Below are 18,160 nucleotides of genomic sequence, written 5' to 3' on the forward strand. Positions count from 1 at the left end.
TTAGAGTGTGGGAAAAGAAACTAATTTTTGCTACCAGATTCACTTGTTTTGGGTAAATTCTGTAACTCCTATAAATTCTAGAATGAAAGCTAGAAAATCTAAAAATATCATTTTCCTATTTTTATTTTATTATTTGCCGTGGAAATTCTATATACATTATAGCTAATTGCTAGAATGCTTTGCTAAGAATGTTATTTGAGAGTATTAATTTCTAGAGTTTTTTAATATCTGAATTAATGTAATCTGAGAGGCTTATTTATGCCACCTTTGAATCTTTTGCTCTTTCTGAATATCAACACTGAATTCTACGAAGTAAATCCACAAAGTAAATTCTAGAAAGTAAAATCCTTCAGAGTCCTTACCTTTTTGGGGAAAAAAAATTGTTACTGTATTTATTTGATGGCCCTTTTCAGTTTAGAAGGACATGTGTTCACATATATACTTCAGATATGAAGATATATGTGTCCATCTTTCATGGAAGAGAAGCATGAAGCATGAAGCCCTAAGCATGACATGATCAGCCCATAGTCAAATACACTAGGCCTTGAACCCAAGCCACAAGGCTCCAGTCCTAGATCTCTTTTCATCAAGCAGGGTTTGTGTGCAGGAGCATTTCCCACTTGTGGTCACAAAAATGGAGGTTTCACTAAATAGCATCCAGTCACCCAGTAAGAACGACAGCCTTTTTCTTCACCTTCACTGGTCCTTGAGACTCTTAGGTAGGCCAGCTGGAGCAGGGACAGAGCTTTTACACCACGCTGAGGATCAAGCTCCCCTTTATGACAAGGGGAGCCTCTGTCAGTGCTATTTAACAGAAATTTGGTAGCCTTGCTTTACCATAATTGTATTAGAAATACATAAAAAAAATAAAGCTTATTTTTTATTTGTGATGTAGGATACTAGTTTTCCAGAATAATCTTATTTAAGTTAAAAAAAAAGTGAGTTGCTTTCAAAAACAGACAAATAATGCTCACTTTGGACATGGATATGGCAAAAGGCACAACGTCGTACATGAATAATTAACATTTGGGAAGCAGCTTCCTGTCTTCTCTACATATGAAGCCCAGGAAAGTGTGTGGAAATTTTCACAGTTTCCAGATTTTTATTTTTCCAGAGATTCCAGCCATAGCTGTGATTTTACTGTATGGAAGGGAAGGTGAAAGAAAGATTCTACTAGAAATGAGTAGAGCCTTTGGTGGATGTGCCTTTATTGGGAACATGCAGCTGCTCTTTTGAGCACCACACAGTTATTCCTAATTTTAACATGTTACCACAAAGATAGAATCTTTGGGTTGTTCCATTTCAGTGTGGATAAGCAAAATAAGCAGGCATATGGCCATAATTTGGCTGACTGGCCATATAGTTCCCTCTTTGACTCCCACATTACCCCTACCCCAGTGCTGACTGTAACTGGCGACAACTACCCAGGCCCTGCTTCTCCTCAGGGCTCTGTCTTACGTGGGTGGCAGGGTTGGGTAGGCTAGCCATCTGTTACTTTGCCCTCTCTTTCCAATCTTCTTGCCCATAGAAACAGGTTCCGTTGAAGTGACTGGCCCAGATCCAGGGGGTGTGGAACTTTATCTCAGCTCCATGCATTTCTGCTGTCTTTAGCATCAATGGGAACTTAGTAATTTTTTGTGAATGCCCCATTTACAGAGCATTACCTTTATGCAGATAAATCTTGTGAAGCAAAATGGATTTCATGTACAAATTCGAGCCCTAGATTCTTAAAGAATTCAGTTCATAATTCCCACAAATTTGTCCCAGAAAAGCATTTTTTAAAAGTTAAACTCTAAATTCCAGTGGTGAAATTGGCTTATTTAAGTTATATGCCAAATATTTTTAAAAATCCACAGAGTTCAAAGCTCAGTTCCTCATCTCAACAGATGGAATTAGCACAAACATAACAAAGTTAACATCATGGTTGTTTGCATTATTAATCTTCAGATGCATGGCATTCTGCTACCTTGCTGGCCAGGTTTGCATGAATCCTTTCACTGCAGCATATGTCAACAGAAATGTGTTTCCATCTGCTGCCGGGTAGCTTGATGCCTGATATTCCGAGACAAGGCCCAGCACAATGCGTACCTCTGTGAGTAATTACAGGTGTGTGGTGAGGAGCCCAGGGCATTAATCAGAGGTTTAATTATGAAAAAGGTGGATCTTTTGTTCCACTCTTGGAACATGAGTTTACTACACACTTTCTAAACTACAGCATCCATCTGCTGAGCCCCTTAGAATGTTTGCCTTGGCTGATATGGACCCTAAAGTGTATCAAAGGACGTGATTAAAGTCAGGTTAAACATTAACCTGGGAGAAGTGTGGGTCAGGTTTTTCCCTTCCTTCCTTCCTTCCTTCCTTCCTTCCTTCCTTCCTTCCTTCCTTCCTTCCTTCCTCCCTCCCTCCCTCCCTCCCTCCCTCCCTTCCTTCCTTCCTCTGTCTGTTTATCTATTTTTGGTATAGGACAAATTCTGAAATGCTAAAACTTTAAATTAGTACTTGCTAAACTATTTACCATATCTGAGCTCTAAAAGAGTAAGCATTGTACAGTCATTTTAAGGATATAAACAACACAATTTGTAGAAACTAAATGAATCCACTATGTAAGGGAAAAAATAAATCTTGGGAAAAAATGTATTGAGAACACATAAAAATTCTCTTTCAAGATTACATGTTGTGAAATGAGGTTATTTTTGTTACAAAGGACTTAACATATTAGAATTTGGCATGTTGCTACTACTTTGCTCTAACTTAAGCAAATTAAATCAGGATTATTTTAAAGAGTTTCTTAAATAGCCACACTGAAATCTGAGAAAAGAAACTAGATTTTTTTTTTTTTTGCATTATGCCTCTTGCTTGTTTTTTGAGACTAACTATAGGTTAAATAACTACAAGACATATAAAGTCTAGTACGTCAGTAGGTTTGATTAATGTGCATGGTCTAGAACTGCATAAAGAAGTTTGTGGTTTTCTGACTAATCCCCCATGTACACACACATTTGCACAGATGGTTACAGAGATGTGTCCTGGCCGTGGGTAGTAGGAATGCTGCCCAGTAGTGGAGTCCTGCTTTGCCACAGGCTGGAATGTGGTGGCTGCCTCACAACAGAGCTGGTGGGCAGGGGCTAGCCTCCCACCCACCAAGGACAAACAGGCCATTCCAGTCACAAGAACACCAGGTGTCTGGGCAGTTGATGGTATTCACACTGCACACCATGTAAAAGGCAACTGCTGTATTTGCACTTTTGCATCATGATCACACTTGTACCCAGAGCCATCCCAACTGCCTGAGCTTAGAATATTACTGCTCTCCATTCATTCCCATTGATTAACACAGAATTATCCAAAAAGTGAAAATTTCCATCTCTTAGCCTACTTGTGACTTTTTCACGTAACAATGTGCTTTAACTTTTGAAAGTTGAAGACTACTAGAAATGATAAATGTTTGCAGGTTTTATTTGTATACCTACCTCAGCACTCCTATAGGTTGTCCAAAGAGCTCACCTTTAGGTAAAAGAAGGAGTGTCTAGTCCCAACGCCATGATTTAGATTTGGGGCATGTCATCTTACAACTTAGTGTCCATTCTTTTATCTGTAAAATGGGTACAATAGCCCTTGAACTAACTCATCTCCCAGTTTGCCTTTTACTGAAAAATTTCTGTGACCTGTGTTCCCTCAGATTATCATACAGTGGCCATATGTATACTTGCTTTGTTATTGAAAATTACAGTTGTGTTTTTTTATCTTCCTTTTTAAGGATATCTTAAACACCATTATAAGGCACTGTCCACCCCGCTTCTTCTCCTTGGGTTTGCCTGGCTTCTCAATGCTGGTAGGGGACTTCATCACAGCTGCTGCCAGGGTCCTCAGTACAGACACGCCAGCGGTGAGTATGACAATGCTCAGCATCCAAACTCCCAGGAGGCTTCGCAATCACTAACAAGGTTCAGATTTCTCCACTCTTAACAGGTGTTGACTCATTAGTGCAATGTGAAACTGGGCTCTCGGGTAGATGCCCTGGCAGCTGATGTGTGAAATTGTAGGATAAGATGACACACTGGTATTGGGAAGGCGTTTCATCAAAAGGCCAGAGTGTGAAAAATCATATCCTCACTAATATTTCAGCACATTTACACAGTCACAAGCAGGACTTGTCTTAGAGTCTATTAGCATTTTCCAGTAAATGGTGGCACAGAGAGATGTCTGCAGTAAAGAGAGAAATTTATCCCTTATTTTATCAATAATTTTTAAAATAATTATCTTGCTTATTATAAGTCTAATAGAAAATATATTTTTAAAATGTTAGAAATATTAGAACACTTAAATTTTAAGCAGATAATAAATAGATATTTTTAATGTATAATAAAACTGGCAAAATTCTTGTACTAAAAAATTAGAATCAAATAGACTAAGTGAACATTCAGGGCTGCAAAAAGAAATTATTTGCAATTTCCACATTTACCTCCACTATTAGGGCAATGTGTTAATGCCTTTTGAGAGAATACTCTTATACATTTAAATTTAAAGGGCCTCTCAAAAAAAAACAAAAAAAATAAAAATAAAAAATAAAGGGCCTCTCATTTTTGTGCTCTATACAACTGTTATCTGTTCAGACTCAATTGTTTTTCTTTGCAAATGGCATAAGTGAAATAAGCTTTACTGTTTGCCAGGGACTTGTATTGAAATCAATATGAGTATCTAGGTATGCAAATTTTATTTGACATGTTTTTACTTTTTCACTCTACTTATTTCTCCTGTTCAGGGTAAATTCAAATCCAAACCTGGATTTTAAATTAAGTTGTTTTTTAATACTGTATATAGCTGGCATTTCACGCTGGTATTTTTATGTGCTAACTTCTTCTTATAAAGTAAAAAGCAAAAGGAAGGGAAAAGAGGAGAGACAGGGAAGGATGAAAGAAGAAAAGAAAGATAGAAAAAAAGAAAAATGTTGAGTTTATTCAACTTTTTTGGTAAAGAATATGACAAATTTTTATTCTTCTTTATTTCTGAAGAAAATTGTAGGATAATCATTCTCAAAGAACCTTCACATTTATTTTTAAGCATTTAGATCAACATTGAAGAAACTCACAGGATATAGTGTTAATATCTGTGCGTGAGTTTCTAGCAGCCACGATAGAATCACATGCAGACCCCAGAGGGACAGCAATAGAATAGTTCTGTGGTGAGAAGTGGAGGGGAAAACATGTACTAGAAAGATCTTCAAAAAAAAAAAAAAAAAAGAAAAGAAAAATCTAGAAAGATCTTCATGGGAGAAATGATGCTAAAGCAGAGACCTGAAATATCATCAGTGAGTGTTCATCAGATAAATGGGGACAGCAGGAGGCACCCCTTATCCTGAGATACTTATTGAGCACCCACTGGGGTAGAGAAGTAGTGAAAACCATCTAGCCCCTGTCTTTGTTGGGGTTATAAACATGAAATGACTATATTACGTGTCAGAAAATGATGTATGCAAAGAAAAAAAACAAAGCAGGGGTGCTGGGGACCATGGTGGAATGACATAATGTCTTCAAGTCACTTTAAAGTATTGAAAGTGGAAACTTCTTAGTGAATTTTAAATATTGAAATGAAAAAAAAAAAAAGAAAAGAAAAGGATACAGATGAGCCAAGAGTGGTAAAATCTTGAATCTTGGTATTGGGTATATAGTTGTAACACTCTCCTTTTATGTTTAAAGATCTTCTTAACTTAAAAATAAAGGAAAAGAAAAGGCAGCCAATGAGGGGACAGACTGATGGAGGTGTGGGGTAGTATCACAGAGAAGGACAGAACTCAGGTCAGATGGAGCTCATCAATGTGAGATGCCTCTCTACCCCTGAGGGGGTATGACATACAAACCTGGACTTCAGGAGGGAAGTCTGGTCTAGAGAGAAATGTCAGGGAGTCCAGCATACACGAAGCACTGAAATCATAGATCTGGAATATCCTTTGCGAGTAAGTACAGATCTGAAGGAGAAGGGGGCACAGGACTACACTCGGCATCACAGTTTGGATCCAGAGGAAATGAGGCATTCTGGCGCAGAGGCTGTCAGATCGCTGTAGGAACCAAGAAAGGTGTTCCAATTGGTGAAGTGTTTCCAGGCCCAAGGGAACTAGTACCTGCATCCAGGGGCCAGGTGAGGAAAGGCTTGGGTGGTGACCACAGAACTTTGTGTGGTACAGATCACATAACAAGCTGTACTCACTGACCAACTTTGGCAAGTCTTAGCATTTTCAGTTTGCTCTAGTGGTTTCAAATTTTTGTATTTAAAGAAAAAAATGAGATAAACCATTAATGATATAGCAACTTCATCCCTGATGCTATAGAGCTGCCCATCACTTTGGCCTGCACTTGGCTTCAGTAAGCATCTGATACTCTGATCTCCCTGAAAGCATCATCACCTCACACTCCTGCTCCGTACTGATAGCGCCACTGCTGGTGGAATGAGGTGGGCACTGTGCTATGTGGCTTGGGAGTCACTACCTGGGAGCTGCAGTGCTTTTCTCAGTCTCTGCCTACAGGAGCCCCCAGTTCCTGCAGCACATGCCCACATGGCCTCTGGGCTCTGTGCTCCTGGGCCTTTTACAGGTCCATGGGTGCCCCAGGTCTTCTGCCCTCTCCATTCCCACTGCCCACACAGGCCTCCTGCCCCTCACCTCACTGCCTCACTCTGCTGGCCTGGTTGGCTCCTCTGGCACCATGTGACTTTTAGCAGCAGGTTGTCTTAGTGTCTCTAACTGTCCTGAGCAGAGCCAATCATTACTTCATTTTGGTTCCCAGAGAGTATCTCTCTGCGTGTTTTACATTGTCTTTGGACCCATGTGCTGATGAGAACCAAGAGAGGTAAAAAATGTTCTGGGCTCCCACAATATCCCCAGTATATGGTTCTCATAGCCACATCACTGTGTTGTGTATCAGTGCTATTTGCCTTTTCTCCCACACCCCACATGCCACACTGCCATCTCTGCTTTACTTTCCTACCCTCAGATGCTTAACAAAATAGGCCCAGTGGGACTCTGGAGTTAGGTGGCCTCAGTGCAAATCAGGGTCTGTCACTTGAAAAGCCATTTAATTTCTCGGAGCCTCAGTTTTCACACTTGTAATGTGGAAATGATAATAGTATCTATTTCATTGGATTGTTGAGGGTATTCTTTTTTTTTTTAAAGATTTTATTTATTTATTCATGAGGGACACACAGAGAGAGGAAGAGACACAGGCAGAGAAAGAGGCAGGCTCCATGCAGGTAGCCCGATGCGGCACTGGATCCTGGGACTCCAGGATCACACCCTGGGCTGAAGGTTGGCGCTTAACCACTGAGCCACCCAGGCGTCCCTGTTGAGGGTATTCTAAGAGCGCTTATAAAGCATTTAGAACAGTGCCTACCACTATAAGTGTTAGCTGCTACTGTTACAATTATCAGATAATAGTAGAGAGACAGAAGGTAGATGGATGAATGGCATACCTTTGTTATCCTGGTGCCTGCCCCATTCTTGGCTAATCATAGCTGCCAGTAAGTGTTAGCTGGATTGAAATCTAGAAAAAAGTGTCTCCTTTAATATATACCTAATTCCAATAATGAACAAACAAGTAATTTTGTATCTCACTAGATATCAGACACTATGTGTTATTTTGCAAAGTAGTTCTTGATGAGACAGGAAATTTGGTAGGTGGTGTCTGCTCTCTTTCTCTGCTTTCTGAAATTGAGCCCAACCCCTCTTCCTTATGAATTTTTGTTAACTGTCTTAATAATATTAAGTTGATATCACTTACCTTGCTTTGTCAAGAACATTGACTAAAAAATAAATAAAAATAAAAGGTAAAAATCATGATTGAGTCATTTGCTCTTCTGACTCTGAATGTATCTGCAGACCAGTTTTCACAATGCGTTTTATATGAGTATAGTGATATTTTCCATTCCTTGGAACTTTTTTCATTTAGGCAAACCTCTCTTACTTAAATATTCACCTGGAGGAAAATAACCCGGCATAGTGTAATACCTCTTATCTAGGATAAAATAATTGTAAAGATTTTCTCCCAAAATCATGAAACAAAGCATGTTGCTTATGTAAAGTTTATGACTTAGAAAAAGAAAAAAATGAGTGTTTTCCCTTTTTTTTGTATGTGTGTGCGTGTGTGTGCAGACACCTCATTCAGAAGCTCTCACCATTCTCGGTTCTCTTGTCTGCTTTCCAAATACCTACCGGGACATCCCTTTACTACAGTCTGTGCCGGAAGTTAAGGAAGTTATCACAGGAACCGAAGATGTCAAGGTACCTCATGCATTTGAATGAATCTCAAGTTTAGTATTTTACAATTCTAGCTCTGTGGTTATCTCTTCCATTATCATACATTGATCTACTTATCTCTGAAAATTCTGCTTTATTGTTTAAATCTTTCAGTAGTTGTTGTTGTTTTCTGGAAGGCTGTTTTAGGGGGATATTAAATGTATTAGATTCAGAGCATATTGCAGTTAGAACTGATATGTTCCTTGGGTGTATTTTATTAGATCTGCTTATCATGCCTATGGATTGTAATTATGTAATGAATCATCGTTTGTAGTAAATTTAGGTCTAATTGTGCTGCATTAGTGCATCAAATGAGTTTATAAGAAATAATTGAAGTAAGCCAAATATTCAGTCCCATTGTTAGCCTGATTAAATACTACTAATAGTTTGAAATGTCAAGTTATTAATTCCTTAGAGAATAAAAGTAAAGTATTTTTTCTCTCCTTAACTGACTTTGGGGCAAACAAAAATGCTTTTCAAATCTCAGAATCAATCTATCTATTTACTTATGGTACATAATTAAAATATATTATTTAACGTACAATATATAATCTAATTGAAGTAAAAAAAAAAACTGAGCTTTTCCTATCTGAAGTCTCAATTGCTTTGCTAGGTTTTTATTGCATGGCCAGAAGCCCTCTTCTCCAGGCTGGTTTACTTGCCCAGGAGGCCCTGGCTAAGACCCTCACCAGGCTGCTCCCCTGAGCCCTGTGTTTCCTTCCTCTCAGGTTCTCCCTGATGGGAGCCTTTCCAGAGCATCCTGGTCCATCAGTAACTCCTGACTGCCTGGAACACAGTCAGAACATGTGGGAAACCAACTACTAAACAAAGTTTTTATTTAACTTAATTTTGTGTTTTTAGCATTACCTCATAAATATTTTACTGAAGAATGCCACAGAGGAACCAAATGAATGTGCAAGGTAAATGTTGACTAAAAGGTAAACTATTTTAGGATTTTAAGATACATACAAATTTATGTGTAAACAGTTAATGTTTAAAAAAAAACACTTCCACATTACTCATACACACATAAAAGGTATAGTAAGAATTATGTCAAGAAAATGCTTTATTTAATTTCTTTAAAGTGTGCCTTTATTAAGTGAAAACAGTAAGGTGCAGAAGATCATAGCATGCTACATTTTGTAGAATTAAAAAATAAGATTACAAATATATACATATATCCTCTGTTATTTTTTAATGAAGAAGAAAATGGAAGGATAAACTGAAAACTTATAAAAATGGTATAATGTATAGGGTAGTAATTCTCAACCAGAGGTGATTTTGTACCCAGGGAGACATTTAGCAATGCCTGGAAATATTTTGGTTGCTTCTGCCAGGTGTCTGAGGTTGCTAGCAGTCTGTTACCAATATAGAGGTTTTCTGGGCCACCTACATAATAAATAGTTGCAACCGCCCTTTTAGCCCAAGCTGGGAGCAGTGGGCTAAAGCAGTGGAGGGGAACATCAGTTTCTCATCCTCTGCCTCTAACCTCAAGGTTTCCAGAAGCCCAGCTCAGCCTACTGCCGCCTCCAAGGACTCAGCTCCTGCCCTGCTCTCTCTCTAGCAGCCTACCAACCATCATTGCTTTGTTAGCTCTTTTGATGATTTTAAGGCTTTCTGGATTGGAGTGGGGTGGATTCTTTGTTTTTTGTTTTGTTTTGTATTTTGACTAATTTCTTCAGTGGTCTTTGGTGGATAACTTAGTCTATATTTTCTAGTTTCCTGTTACCAGCAGCTATAAATTCATTATCAATTTGTTCATATTAGGGTACCTTGAATTTTGGTAATAAACTCTTGAATTTTGGAATAAACTCTAATTGCATTATACAGTACCGGATCTGACTTGACTAACATTCTGTTCAGGAAAGTTGCATTTATATTTATGGCCTGTAATTTTCCTTCCCCATCCTGTCCTTGTCAGGCTTGATTCCAGAGTTAGATATTCTCACAGAATGAGTGAAGTATTGTTTCATTCTCTGTAGTTAGCAAGAATTGTTGTAAAATTAGAGTTTGTACTCCTGTGTATTTAGACCTTGATGGTAAACTATTCAGGCCTGGTCATTTATTTATGAGAAGGTTAACCATTGACTTTCTTCCATGATTTTAGGAATAATAAGGTTTCTTTTTTTTTCTTTTTTTTTTACAGCTTAGATAAACTAGTCTAGAACTCTGTCCATTCCATCTAAGTTTTGAAATATGCTGGTATACATGATGCCTCCATTATCCTCTTGCTGTCTAGTATCTCTTTCATCCTGTAGCTATATACACTTTTTAATCCCTGACCTTATTATATATTCTCTGATTTTTCTCAAGAGTCTTGCTAAAGATTTGTCACTTTAGTTAGTCTTTTTAAAGAACATACTTTTGTTTTTGTTCAGCCTCTTTATTCTAATTTGTTTTTATTCTCTACTTTCTGCTCTTTTTTCTTTCTTCCTTCTACTGTCATTACATTCTGTCATTTCTTCTCTTTTTTTATCAGTATATTAATTCTGATATCTTAATATAATAGTATCCTAATTCAGCATATTAACTCAACCTTTCTTCATTACAAATGTCAGCATTTAAGACATGAACAGAAATCTCACAGAGGAAGACATAGACATGGCCAACATGCATATGAGAAAATGCTCTGCATCACTTGCCATCAGGGAAATACAAATGAAAACTACAATGAGATACCACCTCACACCAGTGAGAATGGGGAAAATTAACAAGGCAGGAAACAACAAATGTTGGAGAGGATGCGGAGAAAAGGGAACCCTCTTACACTGTTGGTGGGAATGTGAACTGGTGCAGCCACTCTGGAAAACTGTGTGGAGGTTCCTCAAACAGTTAAAAATATACCTGCCCTACGACCCAGCAATTGCACTGTTGGGGATTTACCCCAAAGATACAAATGCAATGAAACGCCGGGACACCTGCACCCCGATGTTTCTAGCAGCAATGGCCACGATAGCCAAACTGTGGAAGGAGCCTCGGTGTCCAACGAAAGATGAATGGATAAAGAAGATGTGGTTTATGTATACAATGGAATATTACTCAGCTATTAGAAATGACAAATACCCACCATTTGCTTCAACGTGGATGGAACTGGAGGGTATTATGCTGAGTGAAGTAAGTCAGTCAGAGAAGGACAAACATTATATGTTCTCATTCATTTGGGGAATATAAATAATAGTGAAAGGGAAAATAAGGGAAGGGAGAAGAAATGTGTGGGAAATATCAGAAAGGGAGACAGAACATAAAGACTGCTAACTCTGGGAAACGAACTAGGGGTGGTAGAAGGGGAGGAGGGCGGGGGGTGGGAGTGAATGGGTGACGGGCACTGGGTGTTATTCTGTATGTTAGTAAATTGAACACCAATAAAAAAATAAATTAAAAAAAAAAAAAAAAAAAAAAAAAACAAATGTCAGCATTTAAATTTGTTTATTTCTAGGTGCTCTGTTGTCTGAGTTCTGTATGTTTTGATATGTAATATTTTTCCACTACAGATTTCTTTCAGTTTCCATTATGATTCACTGAGTCATGATTTATTTAGAAATATATTAATTCCTAAGTATATAGTTATTTTTACTTATCTTTTTGTTACTGATGTCTTAAAGGCATCACAGATCAAATATGTTATCTGCCAAATGACAGTCTTTGAAATTATTGAGATTTGCTCCATGGTCCAATATATAGTCACATTTTGCAAATTCCCTGTGTAGGCTTGAAAAACATGTATAGGGTAGCCCCGGTGGCTCAGCGGTTTAGCGCTGCCTTCAGCCCAAGGTGTGATCCTGGAGACCTGGGATCGAGTTCCGCGTCGGGCTCCCTGCAGTGGAGCCTGTTTCTCCCTCTGCCTGTGTCTCTGCCTCTCTCTCTCTCTCTCTCTCTCTCTATCTCTCTCTCTGTCTCTCATGAATAAATAAATAAAAGTCTTTAAAAAAATGTATATACCATTGCTTCAGTTGTTGGGTGTACTGCTCTAGATATGTGCATTCAATTAATATTTTAATCGTGTGTTTCAAATATTTTACATCCTTTCTAATTTTTTTTCACCATATTAATCATTTACTGTGGAAGATGTATTAAAGTCTCCCACTATTATGGTGCATCTATTTTACCTTGTATTATCTGTCAGTCTTTGTTTTACATATTTTGAAGCTATATTAATAGCTGCATAGAAGTATAGAATTATCAAATCTCTATAGAGAATCATATCTCTTTTAATTTATGTACTGACCCTGTTTATTTCTAAGGATGATTTTTTTTCTCTTAAAGACCTCTTGTCTCATATCGATTCAGATATTTTAAAATAATATTTTCTATCCTTTTAAATTTAACCTTTCTATATTCTTCTCTTTAAATGCCTTTGCAAAGGGGTACCTGGGTGGCTCAGTGGTTGAGCATCTGCCTTTGGCTCAGGTCATGATCTTGGGGTCCTGGGATCAAGATCCACATTGGGGCTCCCTCTGCCTATGTCTCTGCCTCTGTGTGTCTCTCATGAATAAATAAGTAAAAAATCCTTAAAAATAAAAAGAATGCCTTAGCAAAAATTGCAATTCTTTATTTTATATATTTATCATGTCTGATCTTGATCTTTTAACTGAATCTTTAGTTCATTTACATTTACTGCAATTACTGACACATTTGGATGTGTTTCTTTTATCTGCCTTCATACTTTGTTATTGGTCCTTCTCAGTATTCTCTCATTTTGTCCCTTTTCTTGCCTTCATTTTCCCCCTCTCCTTTTCTTCCTTCATTTCTTTCAGATGATTTTCCCCCACATTCCATTTATTGTCTCTCTTGTTGTAGAAATCATAGACTCCATTTTTTTAGACATTACCTTAGGAATTTTAATATGCATACTTGTCTTCCTAATTCTGGAATTAGTCTGTCTTTCCTCTCTTCCTGAACAATGCAATTTCCTTAGAATATATTCTTCTGATTTTATTCCTATATCACTGCAGCTGCTCCTGTTCTGTCTCCCTCCTCCACCTAATGTCTGAATGTTAGACTGACTCAAGATTTAGGGCTGGTCCTCTTCTCCCTCTATGACTCTCCTAGATTCTCTTATTCATTGTAACCAGGCTTTAAATACCATTGAATTGTTGATACTGATGATACTGAATTTATTTGACTGGCCTCTTCTGTGAACCATTATATATATTCAGGCTTATGTATTAAGCTGTCTACTTGACATCTCAACTTGGATGTCTTAACACATGCAAAATTAACACAACCACTACTGAACCGTTTAGTCTCCTGGCTGTCCCTCCAACTCCATCTCAGTAAAGGGCACCATCTTCTACCCAGATTTTCGATCCAGAAACTTGGGAAAAATCCTTCAATTGTCCTTTTCATTTACCTATGACATTCAGACCTTTAACATGTCTTGGCAGTACCTTTCCCCCCATTATTTCTTTACCGTAGGAAGCCAAATTTCTCTGTAGTGAAAAATCGAATAGAAATGTGTATGATGGGACACCTGAGTGGCTCAGTGATTGAGCATCTACCTTTGGCTCAGGGCAAGGTCCCAGAGTCCTGGGATAGAGTCCTTCATCAGGCTGCCCACAGGGAGCCTGCTTCTCCCTCTGCCTATGTCTCTTCCTCTCTGTGTCTCCCATGAATAAATAAATAAGATCTTAAAAAAAAAAGAAATGTGTATGATATGTTCAGTCTTAATTAGCTGTGTATGAAACATGGAGTTAGTGAAATTTAGATCATGCAAGTGGATGTAAGGAGAAATATGATCAAGATTTCAAATAAATGGAGGCTAATTACAAGAGAAGATAGTTATAGTCATGAGTGATAATAATGTAGAAAAGTTAAGAAAAAAATACTAAGTTTCTGTTACATAAACCAGAATGGTGTGAGATGGCAAAGTAGCAAATGGTCTCCAGAGAGTGTGTTGGCATTTAAAGGAGAGTGAAGGTGGTACTGTCATTAGCTTAAAAGAAAAGTCTTGAGAAATAGAACTCTTTTGGGATCACAAAAGACATATTTGGAATACAGAGAACTTAACTCTGACAGAAACTGAAAGGCATAAGGAATAATTGAGAGTGTTAGAATAGTAAAGATGCTAAATGGGGAATGTAAATGATAAATTTCAAAGAGAAAATGGCATTGAAGAGCTGCTTATAAACTAGTGTGGCTGAAAAACTCAAGGCAGATGAGAGTAGTTCACATTATGAAACCATTTTATGGATCAAAAATGTTCTCCAGTGTGCAAAGCTAATAGTTACGGGGTAATGGAGATGTTCCTAAGAAATGAGAGATCTTTACTCTTAATGAATTATATTTAGCAGATAGGTTAATGGGTTGTAAAAAAAAATGTGTATTTATATACACACATACATGCAAGCTTGCAAAAGAAGAGAGGCTCTTAAAGTGGTAAAAATATGACTTAGCGTTTAATTCCATGTTGGATAGATTTTAGTGGGTTGAAAATCAGAGTCTGAGTTAAGCTGGGGGAAAATAAAGAGGCTGTTCTGTGTCATACAGAACATGTGACAAACAGGTACAAACTAAGAATATAAAGTGCTTTTGTAGACTGAGAATAAATGTTGGAATCAGGCAAGAGGTGACTGCTCAGTTGAGAGTTTGAACCGTGTCAAGCTCCTGTATCATACTGATGTCAGAGAATCAAAAAAGACCACGTATACTTGTAAACTGGGCCACGTGCTTTCCCTGAGTGCACTTTGGTAGGTGGCATAGTTTCCCAAGTGCTTTTAATAAACCTGTTGTGAAGCACTTATCCTATCCTAATTTAAAGAGGCAAGAATCCAGTGAAACATGGTGGTTTTAAAGCCTCAAAATATATTAATTTTAATTGCTGAATTATATTCAATGCAAAGAACTTTCATTGTGGAGAGCGGAGCAGTACGTTTAGTTTATTAGCTCTGGATATGACGTCTTCGTACAAAGAACAACATATACATATTATGGATAACATCTGGTTCTGAGTATAGGCTTGAAAACCCTCTTTTGTTCTGAAAGTGAACAGGTTTGGGAGCAAGTATTTTAATTTTATATGTGGGCATTCAGAAAAAATTAACAGGAATATGACTTTTTGATCATTGAGAAAGGTAGTAGAATATATCAATTTCACAGAGAATTACCTCTTAAAATTGATTTATAACTGAAAAAGGTAATTTTTAAAGGACTGTGCAACTTGAAGAAGGCTTTGTCTTAACATATTGCTTAAAAGCAATAGCAGGGCAGCTGATTCTGACAGTTGTATTCAGGTATTCTTTATAATGAAATATGTAGTAGATGTGCATTTTACTGTAAGGAAAACAATTAAAAACTCGGTTTCCAATCATTTTCTAAGATTCATGTTTTTGATTCTTCCTCAAAACTATCTTGAAGCAATACAATGTAATTAAAAATGTCAACAAAAATAATTGATATGTGCTCTGTGACTACTAACAGGAAATAGATCATTTATTTCATTAAATATTTAATTACTAACCAATATCAATATTTCTATGTGTCCTGAAAACTGGACTATTGAGGGCTTCCTTTTTTTTTTTTTTTTTTTTCCTATTGAGGGCTTCTTATCTTTTTTCTCAGGAAGACACTCTGTTAACATGTCTGTAGTTTTGGCCATTTTGTAAAAAAGATTTAAAATACTTTGTCACTAGAAAATACCAAGAAAATATATTAAATTTTTTGAGTTTCCTTTCTTTTACTTCTTTTTCTAAAGATGCATTGCTATTTGCTCCCTCGGAGTCTGGATATGCGAAGAACTTGCACAGTGTACAAGCCATCCTCAGCTGAAAGAGGCTATCAACGTGATAGGTGTCACTTTGAAGGTATTACCAATTTGTGATATGTATTTGACAATAAGCTGTATCCCAGATATTCAACCCATTCTAGTTTGAATTAGCCCCATCGTTATTTTCCCCTACATGAGCGATTTTTAATCAAAAATTGTTTTTCTAAGAGCCATGTTGAACATTCTGTCAGGCTCCCAAGGGAGGCCACCAACAGCTGCTTCCCCATTGGTGGCTGCATCTTGGCCGACCATAGCCTGAGCATTTCTGGACCAAGCACCCTACAGCCATATGCGGTTCCTCTGATAGCTGGGCACTTTCTGTGGCAAGCAACACAACTGTCATCTGCTGGTAATAGTGACAAGAAAGTGGGATTTCATGTCCTGGCCTCCTCAGTAGGACCAGGAGAGACCTGATAGCTCCTAGTTAACAGCCCTAAATGCTCACTATCTGACTGGACCTTGTTACTTTTAGGATGGCTTTCTTCCTTTGCTTTCTTAAAGAAAAGAAGAGCTGCCATTCACTGGACAGTCATGCTGGGCCAGATTCATGATAAAGTTTCTATAATCTTCACAACAGCAGCTCTGCAAGGTAGATGGTACAGTTCCTATGTCACATCAGAGGAAAGCAAGGCCCAGAGAAATCAGGCCATGAGCCCACCGCCATGCAGGTATAAGTAATAGAATATGCACCAAGAACAGATCCGTGTAACATGAGAAACAAAACCTTTATACATACTGCCACTTCCTAGACCAGAGCTCAAATCCTGCCAGGTCCTTTTCTGGCTCCTGCTTAGAAATGGTGCTAATAATTAGCAGTGCTGTCGTTATATCCCCTAATCCCTGCCAGGCACTGTGCTGGGGGTTTGTGGAAGTTCTTAGGTGTGAAGCAATTTCCCATTTTACAGTAGAGGAACTGAAGTGCAGGAGAGCTAAGGACCCTCTCATTCCAGGCTCTAGAGTCTGGCTGAGCCAAAGTTCAAACTTCGAACTGTTCACCCGATACCGGCATCCAGGCTCAGGCCTGCGCCTCTCTGCTGCCTGTCATGTGCTGCTGACCCCAGGACAGTCCTCACCAGGCTATTGACAAGCCCCTGTGCCACTCTTTGTGCTTCAGCCCACAAGATAAGCAGTCAGGGCCATCCGCAGCCCGTGGCTTGGCATCCAGCCCTCTGGTCGCGCCTCTGCCTGCCTTTGCAGCCTGATTTCACAGCAACCCTCCTCACCCACTCCCCTTCCTCATCAAGCTTGATGCCCTCTGACCGCCTGCCTCTGTTGCCCTGTCCTGTCGTTCTGTCCTCCACAACACCCGGAGGTGCCAGTTATATCATGAAAGTTAGAAAAGCACTTGCTGCTGATCCCTGTGGCGAGGAAGAGCAAATTGATTGAATCAAGATACTTAGGAGCAGGGCACTGACCTTTATTGTTGCTTTTAATCCTTAAAACTACCATATGAAATGAAGGGTTATTGCCATCTTCGCTTCACAGATGTGGAAAATAAGCTGATGGGGATGTAAAGAGTTGGCCAGAGTCAAACCCAAGATACCCTGGCTTGTCTGGCCTTTTGCACAATTGCAAAAGCTATAGGAAGATAGTCATATATAACTATTAAAGTGGGAAAAAAAAGTTGGATATCAATTATATATGCAGAGTGTAATTTTTTTAATATCCTATTTTCTCAATTCTAAGATCTATTTTTCAAGTCTTAGTTTTTTCTTAAATCTATTAATATATATTGAACGTGGTGTGTCTTTCCCACCTCTACCCCTTTCCTGGAAAAACTGTTAAGAATTCAGTGGTGTCTAAGAATGAAGGAGATATGTAGATATGTCTCTATAGCTATCCTTCTACCTATATGGCACTGTGTAGTATAGAAAGGAGATGGAAATTGATAACAAGAGTAGAAGGATATGAGGGCTTACATTTTCTCATTGTAGTTCTCCACATTTTCAAACATTTCTTTAGTTTTTCTCTAAATATAAGGAAAACCATAAGGCACCAGAAGAATGCATGAAGCCCATAGTCCATGGGGGCCTCCCAGCACAGGGCAGGACTGCCCCATTGAAGCCTGCACCCCTGTAGATACTCTTGCTTGCCCCATGTTGGAAACAAAGAAG

General features: G+C 38.3%; 1 protein-coding gene across 10 annotated transcripts in view; it reads left to right on the forward strand.

Annotated features, from left to right (window-relative positions):
• Window positions 1–18,160, forward strand: part of RALGAPA2 (Ral GTPase activating protein catalytic subunit alpha 2) — a 328,009-nt gene that overhangs the window by 182,836 nt on the left and 127,013 nt on the right. For all 10 annotated transcript variants that reach the window (XR_003144828.3, XR_003144834.3, XR_003144829.3 and 7 more), the window contains 4 exons: window positions 3,758–3,886; window positions 8,141–8,269; window positions 9,146–9,204; window positions 15,975–16,083. Coding sequence is in view for 2 of the 10 variants with exons in the window: in XM_025469120.3 (XP_025324905.1) it covers window positions 3,758–3,886; window positions 8,141–8,269; window positions 9,146–9,204; window positions 15,975–16,083 (426 nt within the window). In the remaining 8 variants the exon portion in view is untranslated. The remainder of the gene's footprint in view (window positions 1–3,757; window positions 3,887–8,140; window positions 8,270–9,145; window positions 9,205–15,974; window positions 16,084–18,160) is intronic.

This window comes from Canis lupus, chromosome 24, assembly GCF_003254725.2.
Source record: "Canis lupus dingo isolate Sandy chromosome 24, ASM325472v2, whole genome shotgun sequence".
NCBI lineage: Eukaryota > Metazoa > Chordata > Mammalia > Carnivora > Canidae > Canis > Canis lupus.